Below are 16,344 nucleotides of genomic sequence, written 5' to 3' on the forward strand. Positions count from 1 at the left end.
ATTCTTCTTCTTGTATTTACTGTATGTATAGACTGAGTTTGGGTGTGCGCTAGTGAAGAAAGAGAGAGAGAGAATATAGTTTATTATTACCAGAGAGAGATAAACGGTGTAAAAATATTGGCGTTCTCAGATATTGCAATAAAGACGAGCGTTGTGTACATCTAGAAACGTCAAGTGTTTCAACGCGATCATTATTATTGGCCCGTGATGAGAGAAGAAACGAAGAATCTCAGGCTCGGTTCAGACATCTCATAAAAATCTTCCTTTTCTTCCTTTCTCCCCCCTCCCCCTAACAGCAGCTATCCCGAAAGCTCTTATCAAATCAGTTGCTATCGCTAATATAATTTTATTGTCCTCGGAAGGGAAAAGACGAAGAGGAGGAGGAGGAGGAGGAGGAGGAAAAAATAAAAATGATTGATGATACGCGAGCTAAGAGCAACACCTCGCACGCGAAAACTCGAAAAAACTGGTTTGTTATCGCGCGGCGAGTAAGCGAGACCTAATGACTAAATTTTCGACGGAATTCTGCTGGATCAGGCAGAATGTAATATATATAACGTGGCAGTTGTCTGATTTCGGACAGCTCGACAATCGTCTTTTAAACATCGATATACCCTTCGATAAGACTATCGCTTGTGTTTGATCAAACTACGCTGTGTAATCGGAGCATGTTTCCTATGCGTAAGCCACACGTTCGTAGGACCTTGGTTTTTGCACGGTTACACCAGTTCGCTTGTTTTTATCTCTCGCTCTCTGCCCAAAATGCAGATGCCCTTTGGCCCGAGTAATTTACTTATTTACACAATGGACAATACGTTCGAGTTGCCTAAATCAAAACACAACAACCGTGACGAGGCCGACGGCACACGATCCTTCTGTATTTTCTTTTTCTACCGATTCGTTTTACGAATGTAATAAGCATCGATAGACCTAATAGAGAGATAGGTAAGTATACATATATGCAGGTAAGATCGTTTATCGCCAGTATATTACGATGCGTCAATTTATCGGCAGAGTAGAGTGGGGTTTGGTGCGCATGCGCATACATTCTAGCGGTCGAACATGGCAGACTCATCGGTGTCTCGTCGCTTCTGAAATTCAAGGACTCCTCTAAACGAGTCATTGGCGCGCGCGACACCTGAAAACCGAGTCGTCTTCAGGGCGGTAGTGGGAGAAGTAGAGTGGGGATGAAATCAAATAGAGAAACACCGGCATTATTAACGCTCGCAATTATATAAATAGTACAGTAATAAAATCGAGTTTTGTTCCCTCGACTCGGCCAGTCTAATCAGCAGCGACTCTCGCGGTGGGCCAATGACCGTGCTTACTAATATACAGATACATATAGCATATTGCAAGAATTACCGGGATCGCTCGGTATACAGTAGAATAAAAGAGAGAGGAGGGGCACCTTGTCTCTATAGCTTTTTTCTTCTCACTCACTCTCCCCCTCAATGTTTACATTCTTGTTAACTCTGCGGATAAGGCACACGCTTCACCTTTGACCTTTCGGACCTCTTCCCCGGCAGGGTCGCCCTCGAGCAAAGTTCACTATACCGGACATACTCAGAACTCGAGTCCAAGTCTCTCCTCTTTAACCTATATTATATAGTAATAAACGCGTAACAAGTACGTATACACCCCCCTCCCCTCTGATCACTGATTGGCCGCTGATTTTCCGAAATTCGTCGGATCTTTCCTTCACCGTGGTCAGTTTCATCCGGATCTCACTCGAATGCGCCTCCTGGCAGCGGCTGACGGAACTAAATTGGTATATAAGAGTGCATTTATCAGTTTATCGAGTTCATTCGCTTCGAAAGATATTTGTTTTCAAAACACCGATCGAGAGCGTCAGCATTTTTCATGGACGCGTGCTCCTTACCCCTCTCTCGTCTTGAATTATGAATTCAGCTCGAGTCCCGTCGCACAGACGGGGAACAAGAAAAAAGCACACAGAAAAAGACGAGCGAAGACAATGTGGAAAACGAAGCTGGAGAAATTGAATGAAGCGAGCTCTCATGCTGTTTCTGCTGTACTTACGGAGAGTGTCAGAGAGGCGAGAGCTGCCGGATGGCCTGGATGTGGAAAAATGTATCGCGATGCTATAATGACAGGGAGGAGGGATTATAGATTGGGAGAGGTGGGAAGAGGGGAGGGGATAGCGACGAGATATCCAGTGCGAATAATTAGCAGCTGCTGATTGGTCACCTTCGACGAGGACACGTTGAATCTCGTGGGCGGTATTTGGTGGGGATGGATGTACTTGCTTATACTATAAGGAGGGAGACTGAGATTGAGATGTAAAGTAGAAGGGGGAAGAGCGAGAGACGGAGGGGGGCTATTTACAGTCAGCATTGAGAAACCGGTGGCTGAAGAGGCTCAGCAGCCAGCGATTCTCCTTAGCAGCGCCTTTTCAGTAATTCACTGACGCTCGTACCGTCAACATCGGTTGTACCACAGCTAGTTCTCTCTCTCTCTCTCTCTCTCTCTCTCTCTCTATTCCCCCTCTCTATTTCCATTTCCATCCCTTCCAAATCCCATCCATAGTAATAGTTCTATCATTGACTTTTCTCTTCCGTTTCTCTTCGATGTTCCTCCATATTATCTTTCAACCCCACTTAAAATTCTTCTTATTTCCCCTCCCTACGCTCTGAATCTCTCACCCGACAGCAAAGCATCGCGCGCCAGAAGCACCGTGTGACAACGGAGGAAACTCACGCGCCTTCGGGCCTCTATTGAGAAATTAAGCAGTTATCAAATTTTGCAAGACTCCCACGCAGCCAGTGACTGTTAGGAAATTCTCTTCTGTCTTCGATCGTCCCATCGTCTTCGCCTCAAAATTAATACGCCATGTGGAAAATTCGCTGCCCGCAAACCAGCGACGGTATAAAGTGACTGCGGAGCTTTCGGCATTGCAAGAGTGCGACGGAAGCCACTGTGTGTGATGGCTAGCAGCGAGGAGTCGCGTGAAACGTTGGACCCTCCAGTTTGTACTACGAGCGTTGCAAATTGCTTCAAACCGTAGGATTGCGATTCTTCGACGTGTTAATACACCAAGTGTTGCAAAAACAGTATTGGTCGTGGTTGTGGTGGTGGTGGGGGTAGTGGGGGGTCACAGTGGTGTCGCGGAGCCTCATGGCACCAGACTTTGAGAAGCGGAGGCAGGAATTGAGGAGGACCACTGCTAACGGCACGGATCCGGGACAGGAATCCTTAGGGATGCTGTTGCTAAGGTGCTCCGGGAAGAACGTTGTGGATTATTATCGCCACGGTAACAATCGCTCAATCCTTCATCAGGATTTCCCGCGCTTTTTTCATCCCCTCCCCTCTACTTATTTTCCTGCTAACCACGAGTCCCACCTCCCATAATATTCCTCCTCTTGCACAGACCCTGATCGACGTTCTTCCCAAGCTTCTTCCTTAAGATCATATTAGCGATTATTATCACCATTCTAAAAACTGCTCCATCAGAATTTCCCGCGCTTTTCTTTCCCTCTCTCCCATTATTTTCTACCAACCTAGTTTACGTTCCATAACATCCCCCCCCCCCCTGCGTACGCTTTCTTAAGGATGTTTTTGCTAAGGATCTCCGGAAAGAACACACAGTGGATTATTATCGACTCTATAAAAATCAATCATCAAAATTTTCCTTGTTTTTCTTCACCCTTCCCCCCTCCCCCTATTTACCTTCCAACCACGAGTTTCACGTCTCACAACATTCCTCCCCTTGCGCGCTTTCACCAAAGTGATTTCGCCCCCGGCATTACCGAGTTTCTCTGCTCTGCTGGCCTTCTCCGTGCGCTCTCCGTAATTTGACCAGCGAACTGTTCTGCTACGCAAAAAACACTATCGAGAAAATACTCCACTTGGCACGCGGGCCAATCGCCTCGCGAATTACACCACTGCGTTTATAATACGTGTGTATATCTATCGAAAAATCTGACGAGCAATCGGAGAAAGTTCGCGCTCATTTTTACCTCTCCGAGGGTAGAATCATTTCCACGCTTGCTTGCTTGCGTAAAGTCGAACTGTACAACAGTTTCCAGAATCCCTACTCGATTTTTTTGACCAATATTCATCGTCTTGTGCAAACGCGTTATTTAGTTTCTGCTTCTTAAGAAATCCACTCTATTATGTGTGGATAATAATACACTGTTTACACGTGAGTATTTCGTTCTGCAGAAGAGGAACGTTCGTTGAATTAGATTTCTCGTGTTTATGCAATTATCATAATATCTAATACTGTATACATAATTGACGAGATATTGTTTTCTTACAGGTGTTATACAAAGAGATGAAAAAATCTTTGATAAATTGATAATAACCTGCGATGACGCGTAAATCGTTAAAAAGTGGCAAGAGTCGATAAATGCAGTTACAGAAGAATTGAAAATGGAGAAGACGAGTGAAGGTTTCTGCTAGTTGGTGCACACAATGTATGAATTTCACGTGACCGTTGTGCATCAAAGTCTGTCATTAAATAATATCGGCAATGCAATTATGCGATTGCGTCGATTGCTACCAACGCCGGCTCTTCTTTCGATATACGAGATTAACGTGCATATGTATATAGCAATCGTTAGGTACACATTTTTCCATAGGTTTTCATTTATGCACTTTAAACACACAACTGGATTGATCCAGAATGGTTGGTAGTGTCAAGTACAAGTATTTTGAAATTTTCTTCGTGTCCCGGTGTGATTCTACCGTGTATCAGTGAGCTGAATATTCTCTCTCTCTCATTTAAGGAGACTCAAACGTTTAGGGATGTATCAAGTAGGGGCACTTGAGGTGCCTGCGATTTTTTTTCTAACATTAAAAAATATTATAAATAAACTTATAATGCGTGATATCCTTAATTGCAACGCGATACACCGAAAATCATATTAATAGGCAGGTAAATATTTTTCTTGAATACTCAATCGAATACAAGGTACATAGAATTAAAATTTTTTCTAAGCCTTCGTCAATTACTTAATTACTGGCTCGATAAGAAGTAAATGTAAATAGTTTATTTTACTCTGTATATCCCATTCTACGAACTCTGCAGTTTTAACTGTATTTTATAATTTTATACTCGAACACGAGCATAAGATTGACCAAATCCCACAAGGTAACATATTAAAACTTTTTTACTAATTTCCTCGATTAATTCACGTTTTCAACGTACCATTCGATTCGACAAAGTTTCGAGCGAATTGCTGCAAGATTTCAGGTCAATCTATATCTTTATGAAAAAAAATCTCTTGTATCTTCAATGTGGAATTATTCGAAGCGCCGAGAGACTGCAACAGTGTAGGGCACTGGTCGCTTTCACTTATAAGCAGAGATATTCCGGTTCCCCGGAGGAGCTTGTCAAGTTCACGGGGCTTGCAACATCTTGGAATAATTTCAAGCCCAGCAGCAGCACACTGAGAAAGGGAGATTTGTCAAGATCGAAGGTGGATTTTAAGGCGTGTAACGCGAGGCTGCTTGGTGGAGGAAACGGTTAAACTTATATTTGTTGACGCAACTGTCGAAAAATCTTGTATCGATATAACTGGCTTTCCCTTACGTAATATAATATATTTCAGCAATGTTTAACTCGAGCAGAGTTATCAGTAGCACCTGTGTGCGAGTGAAGAATAAATTTCAAGTATGTAATATCGATCTCCATCGAAATTCTTTTCGACTCTGAAGCAGAGACGATCGACCATTATTATTTATCGAGAATCAAGATTAATTTTTATCCACCTTCCATCTTGTAGCGTTCTGCTTATATATCTAAAATTTATTCCGTTATCCAGCTTAGAATCACGCAGAACGATGTACGCTTGTGGATTTCAATATACGCGTAAGAGCACTCTACAACTCTCTCTCTCTCTCTTCATCCACATTTACAGACCAACCGCTAATCAATTTATCGATTTTCAAATAGCTCCTACTAGCTTTGCTTATCGCAACACGACTGATTCTACTAGTAAGCAAAGAATTTTTCGAGCAGAGCGAAAATAACCAAAAATTACTTGTATTTTTAGATTCTTCGTTATATAAATATATATATATATATATTTATATATTTATGAATTCTCTTTTTCTATCCTATTATCTCTTGTAGACTCGAGTTAAGTAGGCTATCAACACGCCATCGTAAATGTAATATATATATATATATATATTTGTGTGTTGAGAGGACCAATCATAAAAGAAAATGAGAAAAATTGCTGAATCCATCGAGGGACAGTGGTGGAGGTAGGGGGGATATTTGAGAAACTACCCTAGAGCGATCCTTATCGGTTTGATCGATGCGAATGGGTGGGGGAGAGGCCTCGGCCGGTAACGATATCCTTGAGACTTGGAGAGGCGTCGTAGTTAGCGCGAGCGCTGCTCTGTTTACAATGTAATAGTAACGATGTTTATCGATCCTGTTATCGAGAGCACACTCGTAAATGCGCGCTCCAGGTATAACTATAGATAGATGGACGGAGGTAAATACTTTGAGAGTCTAAATTGAGAGAGTTAATTGCAGAGCGTGAAGCAGCAGCAGCAGTGATGATGCGCAGAAATCGCACTGCGGCGGTATCAATCGAGAGAGAGAGAGAGGGAGGGGGGGGGGGGGGAGAAAGATCCTGAATCGCGAACAAACGAGATTGGAAGCGAAGAGTGTCGACGCGCGTGGGTCGTTGACATCGTCCCGTGATTTTCCTCGCAAGCACGCACACAGATACACTGCACCTGTCTCGATGTGTGCAGCCGCAGACCATTTCACCGCCTTGCCCTCCTTGCTCGCCAGCTCGACCATTTCTCACCCCCTTTGCTGGCCTCCTGCCTCCACACCCTGTACACGCACGCCCACGCGTCCCACCCCTCGCAATTATACCGTCCAAAGTTGCCACTGCTGCTCCTGCCACTGCTGCTGCTCACGTTCTATATATAGATATTTCCTAAGGCACTACCCCCCCCCCCCTAAACGGCATTCACCTGATAGCAACGGAAAAAATGGGCAAAACCACCGAAGAATCATCCATCCCACTCATCACGGCTTTTCCAATACACTACACGCTTCTGAGGAACTGGTTTTACGACCTTGTTTGTTTTTTCTTATACTCTTGTTTGCGTCAGATAACAGAGGATGCGCTTTCGAGTTTTGTCAAACGACCTCCTATTCTTGCCATCACTCTGGTTTGGAGGTTAGAAATTCAACCGAAGCATCGATGTATACGATAGATAATCTTTAAGGAAGATCGGGGATTGTTTGAGATTTTTTTGCACACTGGCGCCATCTGTTTTTGGGTACTGGAACGAGTGGTTCGGTTTTTCCCCATAGGAGTCTCGAATATTGCATTAATTTTATATTAATAACGCAGCGTCCGTGTTGTGTATTTCCCGCTGTCCGAGTATTTCAGCTGGACTTTGAGCAGCCTCGTCATTGGCCGCCTAGGCGCGACGCGAGTCTCGCCAAGCAAACGCTAACCTAACCAAGGTTTAAGAATAACCACCGAATCTTCCTCTTCCGAATTATATAGGTACGACGCTGCGCTGTATGCGTAATCCAATAATCCCAAATTCTCTCGATTCTCCTGCCCTGTCATTTTACAATTCCCCACGATTCATCCCAGAGTTAATTCGCTATACACCAATAACGCGAGTTCTTATTGTCGTTCTGCTTGTTGATCATGTGTCACGTGGCCAGTGGATAACCTCCCGAACTGAAAAATCACTCTCCATCGGCTATCTTATTTACGAATCCGTGCCATTCTCCTCATCGACGATCTCATTATAATTGCTATTTATTATGCTAATTATTATAATGGTAATAAAAGAAATATGATTTTTTATCAACGGGAATGTCTGTTGTCGCAACGTCCCGAGTGACCTTGAACTAGTCTCGCAATTTACAACCACTTTAATCACGCAGGTAGCAATGCGGGTGCAGTTGAATCGTCAACGGTGACAGGATCATCGGTGGCAAGGGTACCGTCGAACAGCAATCGCGCACATTCAGCTACGAGAAGAATCACTCAGGCAGCAAGAGTTCCACTTTCTTCCGTGGCCGGTCGAAGTCCGGATGAACACGTTTCAAGAGCAAATTCGTCTCAAGACGCCTGTTGCGACAATTCCAACGACTCGGGCCTCGGTTTCGAGGAACGCCAGCATCAACTGCAGCAACAGCAACAACAACAGCAGCAACAACTCAGCGACGCTAACGTAATTATTTCTATATATATATATCCCTTGTTATTCATTGCTTTCTTTCTTTCTGTTGTCTTTTTCGCTGAAAACACTTTTGTGTACTACTATACGAAACCAACAGTCTGAGCATCCGAGCGAGGATTATATCGTCTTCGGGCTATAGAAAAACATTTGCGTTTCATTCCTTTTCTCGGTAATATCCGTACCAGCTAATATTTATATTTATGTATAGCCACACGGGTTATCGATTGCACAGCTAAGCGACGTCTCAATCATTATCAGCAATGATCGTCGTGAAATGGCGTTTTGCTCTTTATCGCGTCTATCGGTAGCACTCTGGAGAGGGGGGGGGGTGGAAGATGTTCGTTAGTAGTACACCAGTAAGTTGATGCAGAAATAAGAGAAGGATTGTAAACAAACCTAAACGATAATTGTATAAAGAAGCATGAGGTGATTTTTGCAATAATATAGTTAATACAGCCACGGCGAGACGCCGTTTACCCGAGACGAAGGCGGTTGAACTCGGTGGGTGCTCTGATTCGTTAAATTGACTAGTTCAATGAGACGCGAGAAATACGTAATGATCAATCGTCGTGTTACAGGCTTGGAACGGCGTCGGCGAGGAAGATTCCAAGAGGAGGAAGATGGACATCAAGTTGGAGTCGGAGGATGCGAACTTTTCGTTTCCCGAAGTGCAAGTCGGTGGTGGTGGTGGTGGTGGACACGCAATAGTGGCAGCAGCAGCGGCGGCGGAGGGTAAAAGCTCGTCCAGAGCAACGACCAATGGTGGCGTACCGATCGCAGGCATAACCAATAGCAGAGCGGGAAACGGTGCTACTGCTGTAGGGGCTGCGGTTGGAAGAGTCGTTGGCATTACTAGACCTAGACCAGCCATGGGCGTCCTCGCAAAAAGGACTGCTCTTCCTCACCAAGGTCCGGTAACTCTCACATCCCAACTCTGTAAGTTTCTCTCCTTTACGTTCTAAGGCCGGAATTCATATTCGAAACTTAAGCTTAAGAACATCTTGAAACCCATAAGATATGTAACATAGATTATAGATTTTACCGGTCTCAAGCTTGAACTTAAGTATAAGTTTAGACTACGAATTCCGGCTCAAATCTCTCACCAATTCTCTTTGAAAAAAGCAATTGCGATATTTTTATCTCGAAATTAATCCAGGCCATACACAAAACACGTCAAACGAAACTGCTCTCTCATGTTTGACGATGAAAATGCTCGAGCGAGTTCCGGACAAATTACCTCAAGACGAAATTTAAGAAGTGAGCGATATCTTATCTCTCTCTCTCTTTGTTTATGAAATGAAATCGGTCGATGAAGAAGCAAGCAGGCACAAGCACGACTCGCAAACGCAATGAGGTTATGGTACGATCCTCGGAATTGGGTCAGGCGAAATTTCCCGGTACGAGCGAGCGAGCGTACGCAACGCATGCGCATTCAATGTCACTCAGCGTGTATACAGAGAGATGTTTTCAAAGCGAGAGAGAATCGTTAACAGTGTAGTAAAGGAGAAAGAGGAAGCGTCGAGAGATTTACAAGGTCGTGAATTTAGTTATCGCTAGGCGGGCTTGCGATTCCTTCAGTCACCGCGGTGTATCGCATTAACTCTAATCCCATTAATGATATTTATGTTTGCCGACAAATTGTGTGCAATTAACTGCGCAATTTATGGAAGCGTATATAAAAGCGGCCTGGCGTGTCGCGAGCAATCAAGGCCAATTTTAGAAAAATTCACGAGGTTTCGCGGGGAAACCGTTGTTTTACCGATCGAGTAAACGGGGTTTCGCGATGTTTCGACGCATCCTCGTCCAGATGGCGGGCCATCGAGTACGCATTACTAATCGTGCTTGTTTTTCTGTCCGTTGGGCGCGTAGGTAGCTCATCGGTGGACGGAAAGACGCAACTGCAAATCATTTGCCAGCCGGAGCAGCAGCACAGGGCGCGCTACCAGACGGAAGGTTCCCGAGGAGCGGTCAAGGATAGAACGGGCAATGGATTCCCGATTGTTCGACTGGTTGGTTATGACAAACCGTCTACTCTTCAGGTATTCATAGGGACGGATCTTGGTCGAGTCGCACCTCACATGTTCTATCAAGCTTGCCGAGTCAGCGGCAAGAATTCAACCCCTTGCATCGAGAGGAAGATCGACGGAACGATCGTTATCGAAGTTGACATGGACCCGTCCAAAGAGATGCTGGTCACTTGCGACTGCGTCGGTATCCTGAAGGAACGTAACGTCGACGTTGAGCATAGATTCCCCCAGGAGGCTGGGGTTCTTCAAGGTCGTAGCAAAAAGAAATCAACTCGATGTAGAATGGTTTTCCGCACGACCATCTCTCATCCGGATGGTACCACCGAAACACTTCAAGTTTGCTCTCAGCCTATAGTGTGTAGTGAGTATTCTTCCAGTTCATAGAAATGCTTTAATTTCGACAGAAACAAAAAAACAATCTATTTCTCGTTTTGTCTCGAACAGCTCAACCACCAGGAATCCCGGAAATCTGTAAGAAGTCCTTGACGTCTTGCCCATGTACGGGTGGTCTCGAATTATTTATCCTGGGTAAAAATTTCCTCAAGGACACTCGAATAGTCTTTCAATTGGACAACGAGGATCTGTCGAGCAGCCTCGAGCCCCACTGGGAATGTGCGGTTTTGCCCGACAAAGAGTTTCTTCAGCAAACGCATTTGGTCTGCGTGGTACCTGCCTACAGAAGACAAGATCTCGCCCCTACGGAAACTGTGTCGGTCAAATTGTACGCAGTGTCATCTGGCAAAACCAGCGAGCCTCACATCTTTCTTTACACAGCAGCGTCGAGTCCACCGGAACCCTCAGTTGGTAAAGTAGAGTCCATTACACCACCCTTGACGTCCACGAGCAACGAGGCCAATTGCTTAAGCTCGTCCCCCACGGCGGTGCCTCTGACCACCGGTGTAACGAGCAACAGTGAGATACCATAATATATTTGTAAAATTTCTTAAGCAATCCCATCTCAGTTCGGTATGACAACCGTTTATAATTTTTCAGCCTTGATTTCGCAAACTGCCACGGGGACATCGACCTTTTTGGCTAGTATGCAGTCGCAGCAGCAACAACAACAGCAGCAGCAACAGGCTGTTCAAGTAGCCGATGCTCTCAAGAGCGACCCCAGCCCTCCCCCATCCACGGTGAGCGCCCAAGTGACGCCTGCCATGATGTGGGCAGCCGCAGCCGCCGCACAATCTGCTAATTGTCAAAATTCATCCAATGACGTCATGATGCCCCCACCACCAGCTCTAGTAGCAACAAACCCCCTTCTGACTCGGCGCTCCTCATCCAATCTTCAGCTAATAATGCCGGACAATCTAAAGACCGAGGTGTTGGACGAGAACAGTCAGAGCAGCATGTTGAGCGACAATAGTCTGCAAAGTATGCCAACACCGACGGCCAATGGTCCGAGCGTTGCGAGTCCACTACAGCAACTGGTAAACGAGAATTCGCTTGACGCAAATCCATCCAACTTGATGTGCACGGTACCTGTAGCAGCGAACGGTTCTCCGGTACAAGAGGCCGTTAGCTTGCTTGGAGTGGTGGACATGATGCGCAACCAGCATCCTCTGTCGATTGCAGCGGCGGTTCACCAAAATGCCTTCGGTACTTTTCACGATCAATCTCAACTTAGAATTGTCGATGCGAACCCTCTAATAAAGATACTACTTCTATGTTACCGACAGAGACAACTCCAAATGGCAGCATATCTGGCGCAGGTGTTGTTGACCTACGCATGAAGATCAGTCAGCAAGCGGAATTCAGCAATCTAACGAATTTTACGACGACCCCAGCTGGCCAACCCCTTCCAGCGCAGAGCGGACACAGTATCGAGAAATACCTCAATCACATTGAAAACACTCCTTCGAAGGAGCCAGAGGTACAGGATACTGGATTCGTAGGTGTGATACAGCAACGAAACTCAATAATCGCTAATGGAAGACAGCAGCAACAGCAACAACAGCAGCAGCAACAACCACAACAACAACAGCAGTCATCGCCAAATGGTATTTTAGATTCGGTAACTCAAGCCGCCGTGAAGCTGGAGGCACTGGTCAATTCTGCGGCTGCTGAAACTCATCAAATGGTGTCACCTATGCGTAACGTTAGCGCCAATTCCAGTCCCATGATGGGTCACGTGACGACAGTGCCAGAGCACGAAAGAATACCGAGTCCACAAACCACAAGAACAAGCCCACCCATTCCCGTGAAGGCTATGCTCTTGGAAGCTCTGATGCCAGCTTCGTCCTCTGTACCAAGCCTCTCGGCGTCATTACCTGTAAGCGTTGCCGCTGTATCTGCCATATCGTCCTCGGCATCCGTAGTATCGGAAGCCACGAGCAACGAGAGTTTATTGACCAGCATAAGCGCATCGATGCTACCGAGCTTGTCCGAGTCCGCTGGTACAAGCTCGGTGTCCGTGTCTCCATGTACCTCGTTGAGCGTGACTTCGGATAACATTGCTACGACTGCCGAGCATATTCAACAAATTCAAGCATTGGCACAACAGGACGTAGCGGTGATGCAGCAGCAAGTGCAGCAAGTGGAACAGGTTGTTGCGCAAGCGCAACAACAGGTTGAGCAAGTGGTAGCACAAGCACAGCAACAGGCTGTTCAAGCTGTGCAACAAGCGCAACAACAGGTTGTTCAGCAAGTTGTACAACACGCCCAAGTGGTACAACAGGCAGTGCAGCAGGTACAAGCTGTTCAGCAGGTTCAGGCGGTACCTGCGGTTCAGCAGGCCGTACAACAAGCGACCCAGGAAGTGGTGCAGCAGGCGGTGCAGCAGGCCACTCACGAGGTCGTTCAGCAAGTGCAAGCTGTTCAACAGGCTGTGCAGCAAGCGCAGGCTGCCCAGGCTATGCAACACGCGGTACAACAAGATATTGGCTCGATGCTGAGCCAACCGGCTGGATTTGTCGCTGAAGCAAGTTCGGCCTTGGCAAGCGGTGCTGCTCAGGAACCCTCGCAACAGAGGCTAACCACGGCAGCCGAGCAAGCCATCAACAACGTCATCACGAATGCCACCCAGGACATCATCAACAACCGGCCCATCACGACCACAACGGCACACGCCATCATAGCGACGAAGAACATATTGAACAGTGTGGCGACACAGAGCGCGCAGCTCATGAATAGCGCGATGGAGGGCATTTTGCCGAAATCACCGGCGAGTCAAGGGAACATCGTCGAGCAAGTTACTAGCAAATCTCCGCCGGTCTCGATGCCGGTGGTTCAATCTAATAGGCAAACGATACAACCACCGATGACCAACGGTACTCCTGCGACGGCGGGCACCACCATCAGGAAACCCGAGGACAACGGAGTTATGCTACCCCAAGAGCTGACTTCAATGTCCGATCACGATTTACTCAGCTATATAAATCCGAGCTGCTTCGATCCTCAGGGGGGTTTCCTCATGTAGTACTCGGAATAAATTCGAGAGAATCTTCTAATCTCACGCCACTGATTATTAGCTTAATTTCAATTTGCTCTGAGAGTGCTACGTACGACCAAGTCCGTTCATTTTACGCTCGCTCGTTCGTCCGGCCGTATTCTCCTCCAGTCTCTTATTCTCTTGATTGACTCGTAAAAAGTGGAGCTACAGCGGAAATACGGCGGAACGAAGGAGAGAGAATATGATTGTTGAAGGGTGAAGTGAGGAGGACGGAAAAACATCGCGCCATCACTAAAGATTCTCTCTCGTATCTACGTTTGCTTTGACAAGTTATTGCAATGTGATAATTCATTAATTTATGTCTTCGGTGTCAGCGCGCGAACAGGTGCCTTGAAACGCGTAAACGTGTGTTAGCGGGAAAAACACAGTTGCACAATGTACTGACCCCACTCAGAATGATATACTCTGAACTAGAGCTGTGGAAATTGAGTGTAGCCGACTAAATGCCTATTGTACCTTCTGTATTGATTATATATCCTTCCTTGACTTGATTTCATTATGAACAATGGATCATCTTGTTGTTTGACTTCGTTTCTATGATGATATTTTAATTATAATATATTTCGTATATTGTTTAATAATTTTCATGTTAATTAGTGCTGCTAATAACAGAGCTATGTGATTATGTTAATGTTATCGACGTTTAATAAATGAGCGCAGCGAAACGGCGAGATTATATTATTATACACATATGGTTATATGTGTCAGTACGAAGAATAGCATATACTATATTAGATATATACGAGTATAGAAACAAAATATATATATATACAAATATATAGTATATATTTACTTACCCAAAGAGAGAAGCGGAAGGTTAAGAGATAAGTGGAAAAGTGAGCTTATTAGAGAGAGAAAAGATCGAATTTTATCGGGATATCTCGCGTATATCCTCTATGTTTAAAATACCAAGGTGCTAATTATTTTAGAGTACCGATACTCGCCAAGTTTGTGTAGCAAACGAATTTTATATGAAAATGTAAGGACAGATGCACACACACCTATCGTCGTGATTTATCCTTGTAGCAGAATATATATTTTTTATCAAATCTATATCATTGTATCCGATGAAAGTTATACACGATCGTTTAAGGAACAAAAAGAAACAGAAAGGGAAAACTTTCCAAGTAGTAGGATCATGAGGTGTCGAATAAACCGTTGTAATGTCTCGTATGTACTTTGTCATCGAATTATATCTGTAACAAAGAGAGTGCTGCATGTTGTGCGCACGTCGGTAAGTTTTAAGTTTGGAAAAATTCTGTGCATATGTATGATCGTTATTTCTGTAAAGCGAATAAATGTTTCACCATATTGATACCCGCGTATTCTCTTTTAGGATAATCAGGAGTGAGAGTGATAGAATAGGCATAGAAAGCTTTTTAAACTTTTTACAAAAATTAATCAACATTACAGGTTAGACTCCAATGTTTGTACGATGCTCCATTTCCCTTTATAGCCCTTCACCTTTTCTTCTTTTCGTAACTTTTCAAGATGATGCTGAACATTTGATGCCGCGGCAGGCCACAAGGCTTTCGGTGTATCCTGATAAATATATGTTACTGTTAAATGATTATGTACAAACACTCACACCTATCGTTAAAAAGACGTTCGACAAAAAGAGCAAAAGAAAATTTACGCGGTATATGTGTTGCACTATATCAATCTCGGACAACGTTTCTGCCGGCCCATGTTTCTCCAATACTTGTAAGATTTCTCTTTCTCTTTCCTGACGATGCCTAATGTAATACTCGATTTGTGGAATGGGATCGTTGAGAACTGGTCCGTGTCCCGGATAGATTATCTTTGGAGCAATAGTTAATATTTTCTTCAGCGATATAAGGTAATCGTGAAGATCTTCGAAAACTGCAGTACCTGCCCCGAGTATACAATCGCCACTGAATAAAATTTCGTCGTCTTGGAGGACAAGACAAGCGTGATCAGTGGTATGTCCAGGGGTATACTCGATTTTCAAGCTTGCACCCTCCACCTCTAGTAATTGGCCATTTGTCAGGGCTTGCCACTCTACGGAATTCTCACTGTCGCGAGCATTATCATCAGATGCAGCCCTTGGCAATTTCCACACTGTTGCTGGTTTCGCAGAGATATTTTCGAGTAATTTTTGAACAGAATTTACCCCTCCTATATGATCGTGGTGCCAATGCGTAATAATTACGTGCTGTATAGTAGCTTTTTCTTCTGTCAACACCTGACTCAACAGTTTTATATATTTATCGGCCGTATCAGTATCACCGGTATCTATCAGAATCCGTCTGAAGTATGGAAATATCGATTTCAGCGTTAATTATTATTACAGAATCGTGCATTACTGTAGAATGTAAGGTTAGGTATTGCTTGTCACTCACCTATCCCCAGTACCCACCAAGTAAGTATTCGTACCTTGCAATGTCATAGGGCCAGGATTACAACCCAAGATTCGAATGACTTTACTCGAGAGCTTGGAAAGCAAAGGAATGGTGGAAGACATCGAAGTCATATCGTTACAAATATAATTATCAGCTGCGCGTGTGGTTAGAACGATCGAGGAACCGCGTACATAACCTCTCGGTTTGTTTTGCCCACGTGCAACATATGGCCGCGAGAGCGAAGCCAAAGTGGTGGGAGAAAAGAAGTTGGCCGTCATCTTCATTGTAAGCAGATATAGGCAATCTA

The 16,344-nt window shown here is 44.8% G+C and overlaps 2 protein-coding genes across 3 annotated transcripts; one reads left to right on the top strand and one right to left on the bottom strand.

The window, feature by feature from the left end:
• The first annotated feature begins 2,387 nt into the window (after positions 1-2,387).
• Positions 2,388-14,989, top strand: NFAT (NFAT nuclear factor). Of its 2 annotated transcripts, none has more exons than XM_066737994.1 (7): positions 2,388-3,271; positions 7,898-8,187; positions 8,775-9,105; positions 10,066-10,584; positions 10,668-11,135; positions 11,217-11,822; positions 11,903-14,989. In XM_066737994.1, exons 1-7 carry the CDS (start codon positions 3,136-3,138, stop codon positions 13,639-13,641), a joined length of 4,089 nt encoding a protein of 1,362 aa, XP_066594091.1. In that variant the 5' UTR covers positions 2,388-3,135; the 3' UTR covers positions 13,642-14,989. The 2 variants fall into 2 exon arrangements, with proteins under 2 accessions (XP_066594091.1, XP_066594090.1); XM_066737993.1 differs by having other exon boundaries at positions 2,389-3,271; positions 8,775-9,132.
• On the bottom strand, positions 14,220-16,244 carry LOC136779996 (beta-lactamase-like protein 2 homolog). Its single transcript, XM_066738004.1, has 3 exons — positions 16,038-16,244; positions 15,311-15,944; positions 14,220-15,216 (listed from the first exon to the last, which is right to left on the bottom strand). The coding sequence occupies exons 1-3, from the start codon at positions 16,166-16,168 to the stop codon at positions 15,082-15,084; spliced, it is 900 nt and encodes a 299-aa protein (XP_066594101.1). The 5' UTR covers positions 16,169-16,244; the 3' UTR covers positions 14,220-15,081.
• Between the last annotated feature and the right edge of the window lie 100 nt (positions 16,245-16,344).

This window comes from Prorops nasuta, unplaced genomic scaffold (genome assembly GCF_024137725.1).
Source record: "Prorops nasuta isolate Cenicafe-Biocafe unplaced genomic scaffold, Cenicafe_Pnas_1.2 PNAS00018, whole genome shotgun sequence".
Classification (NCBI taxonomy): Eukaryota; Metazoa; Arthropoda; class Insecta; order Hymenoptera; family Bethylidae; genus Prorops; species Prorops nasuta.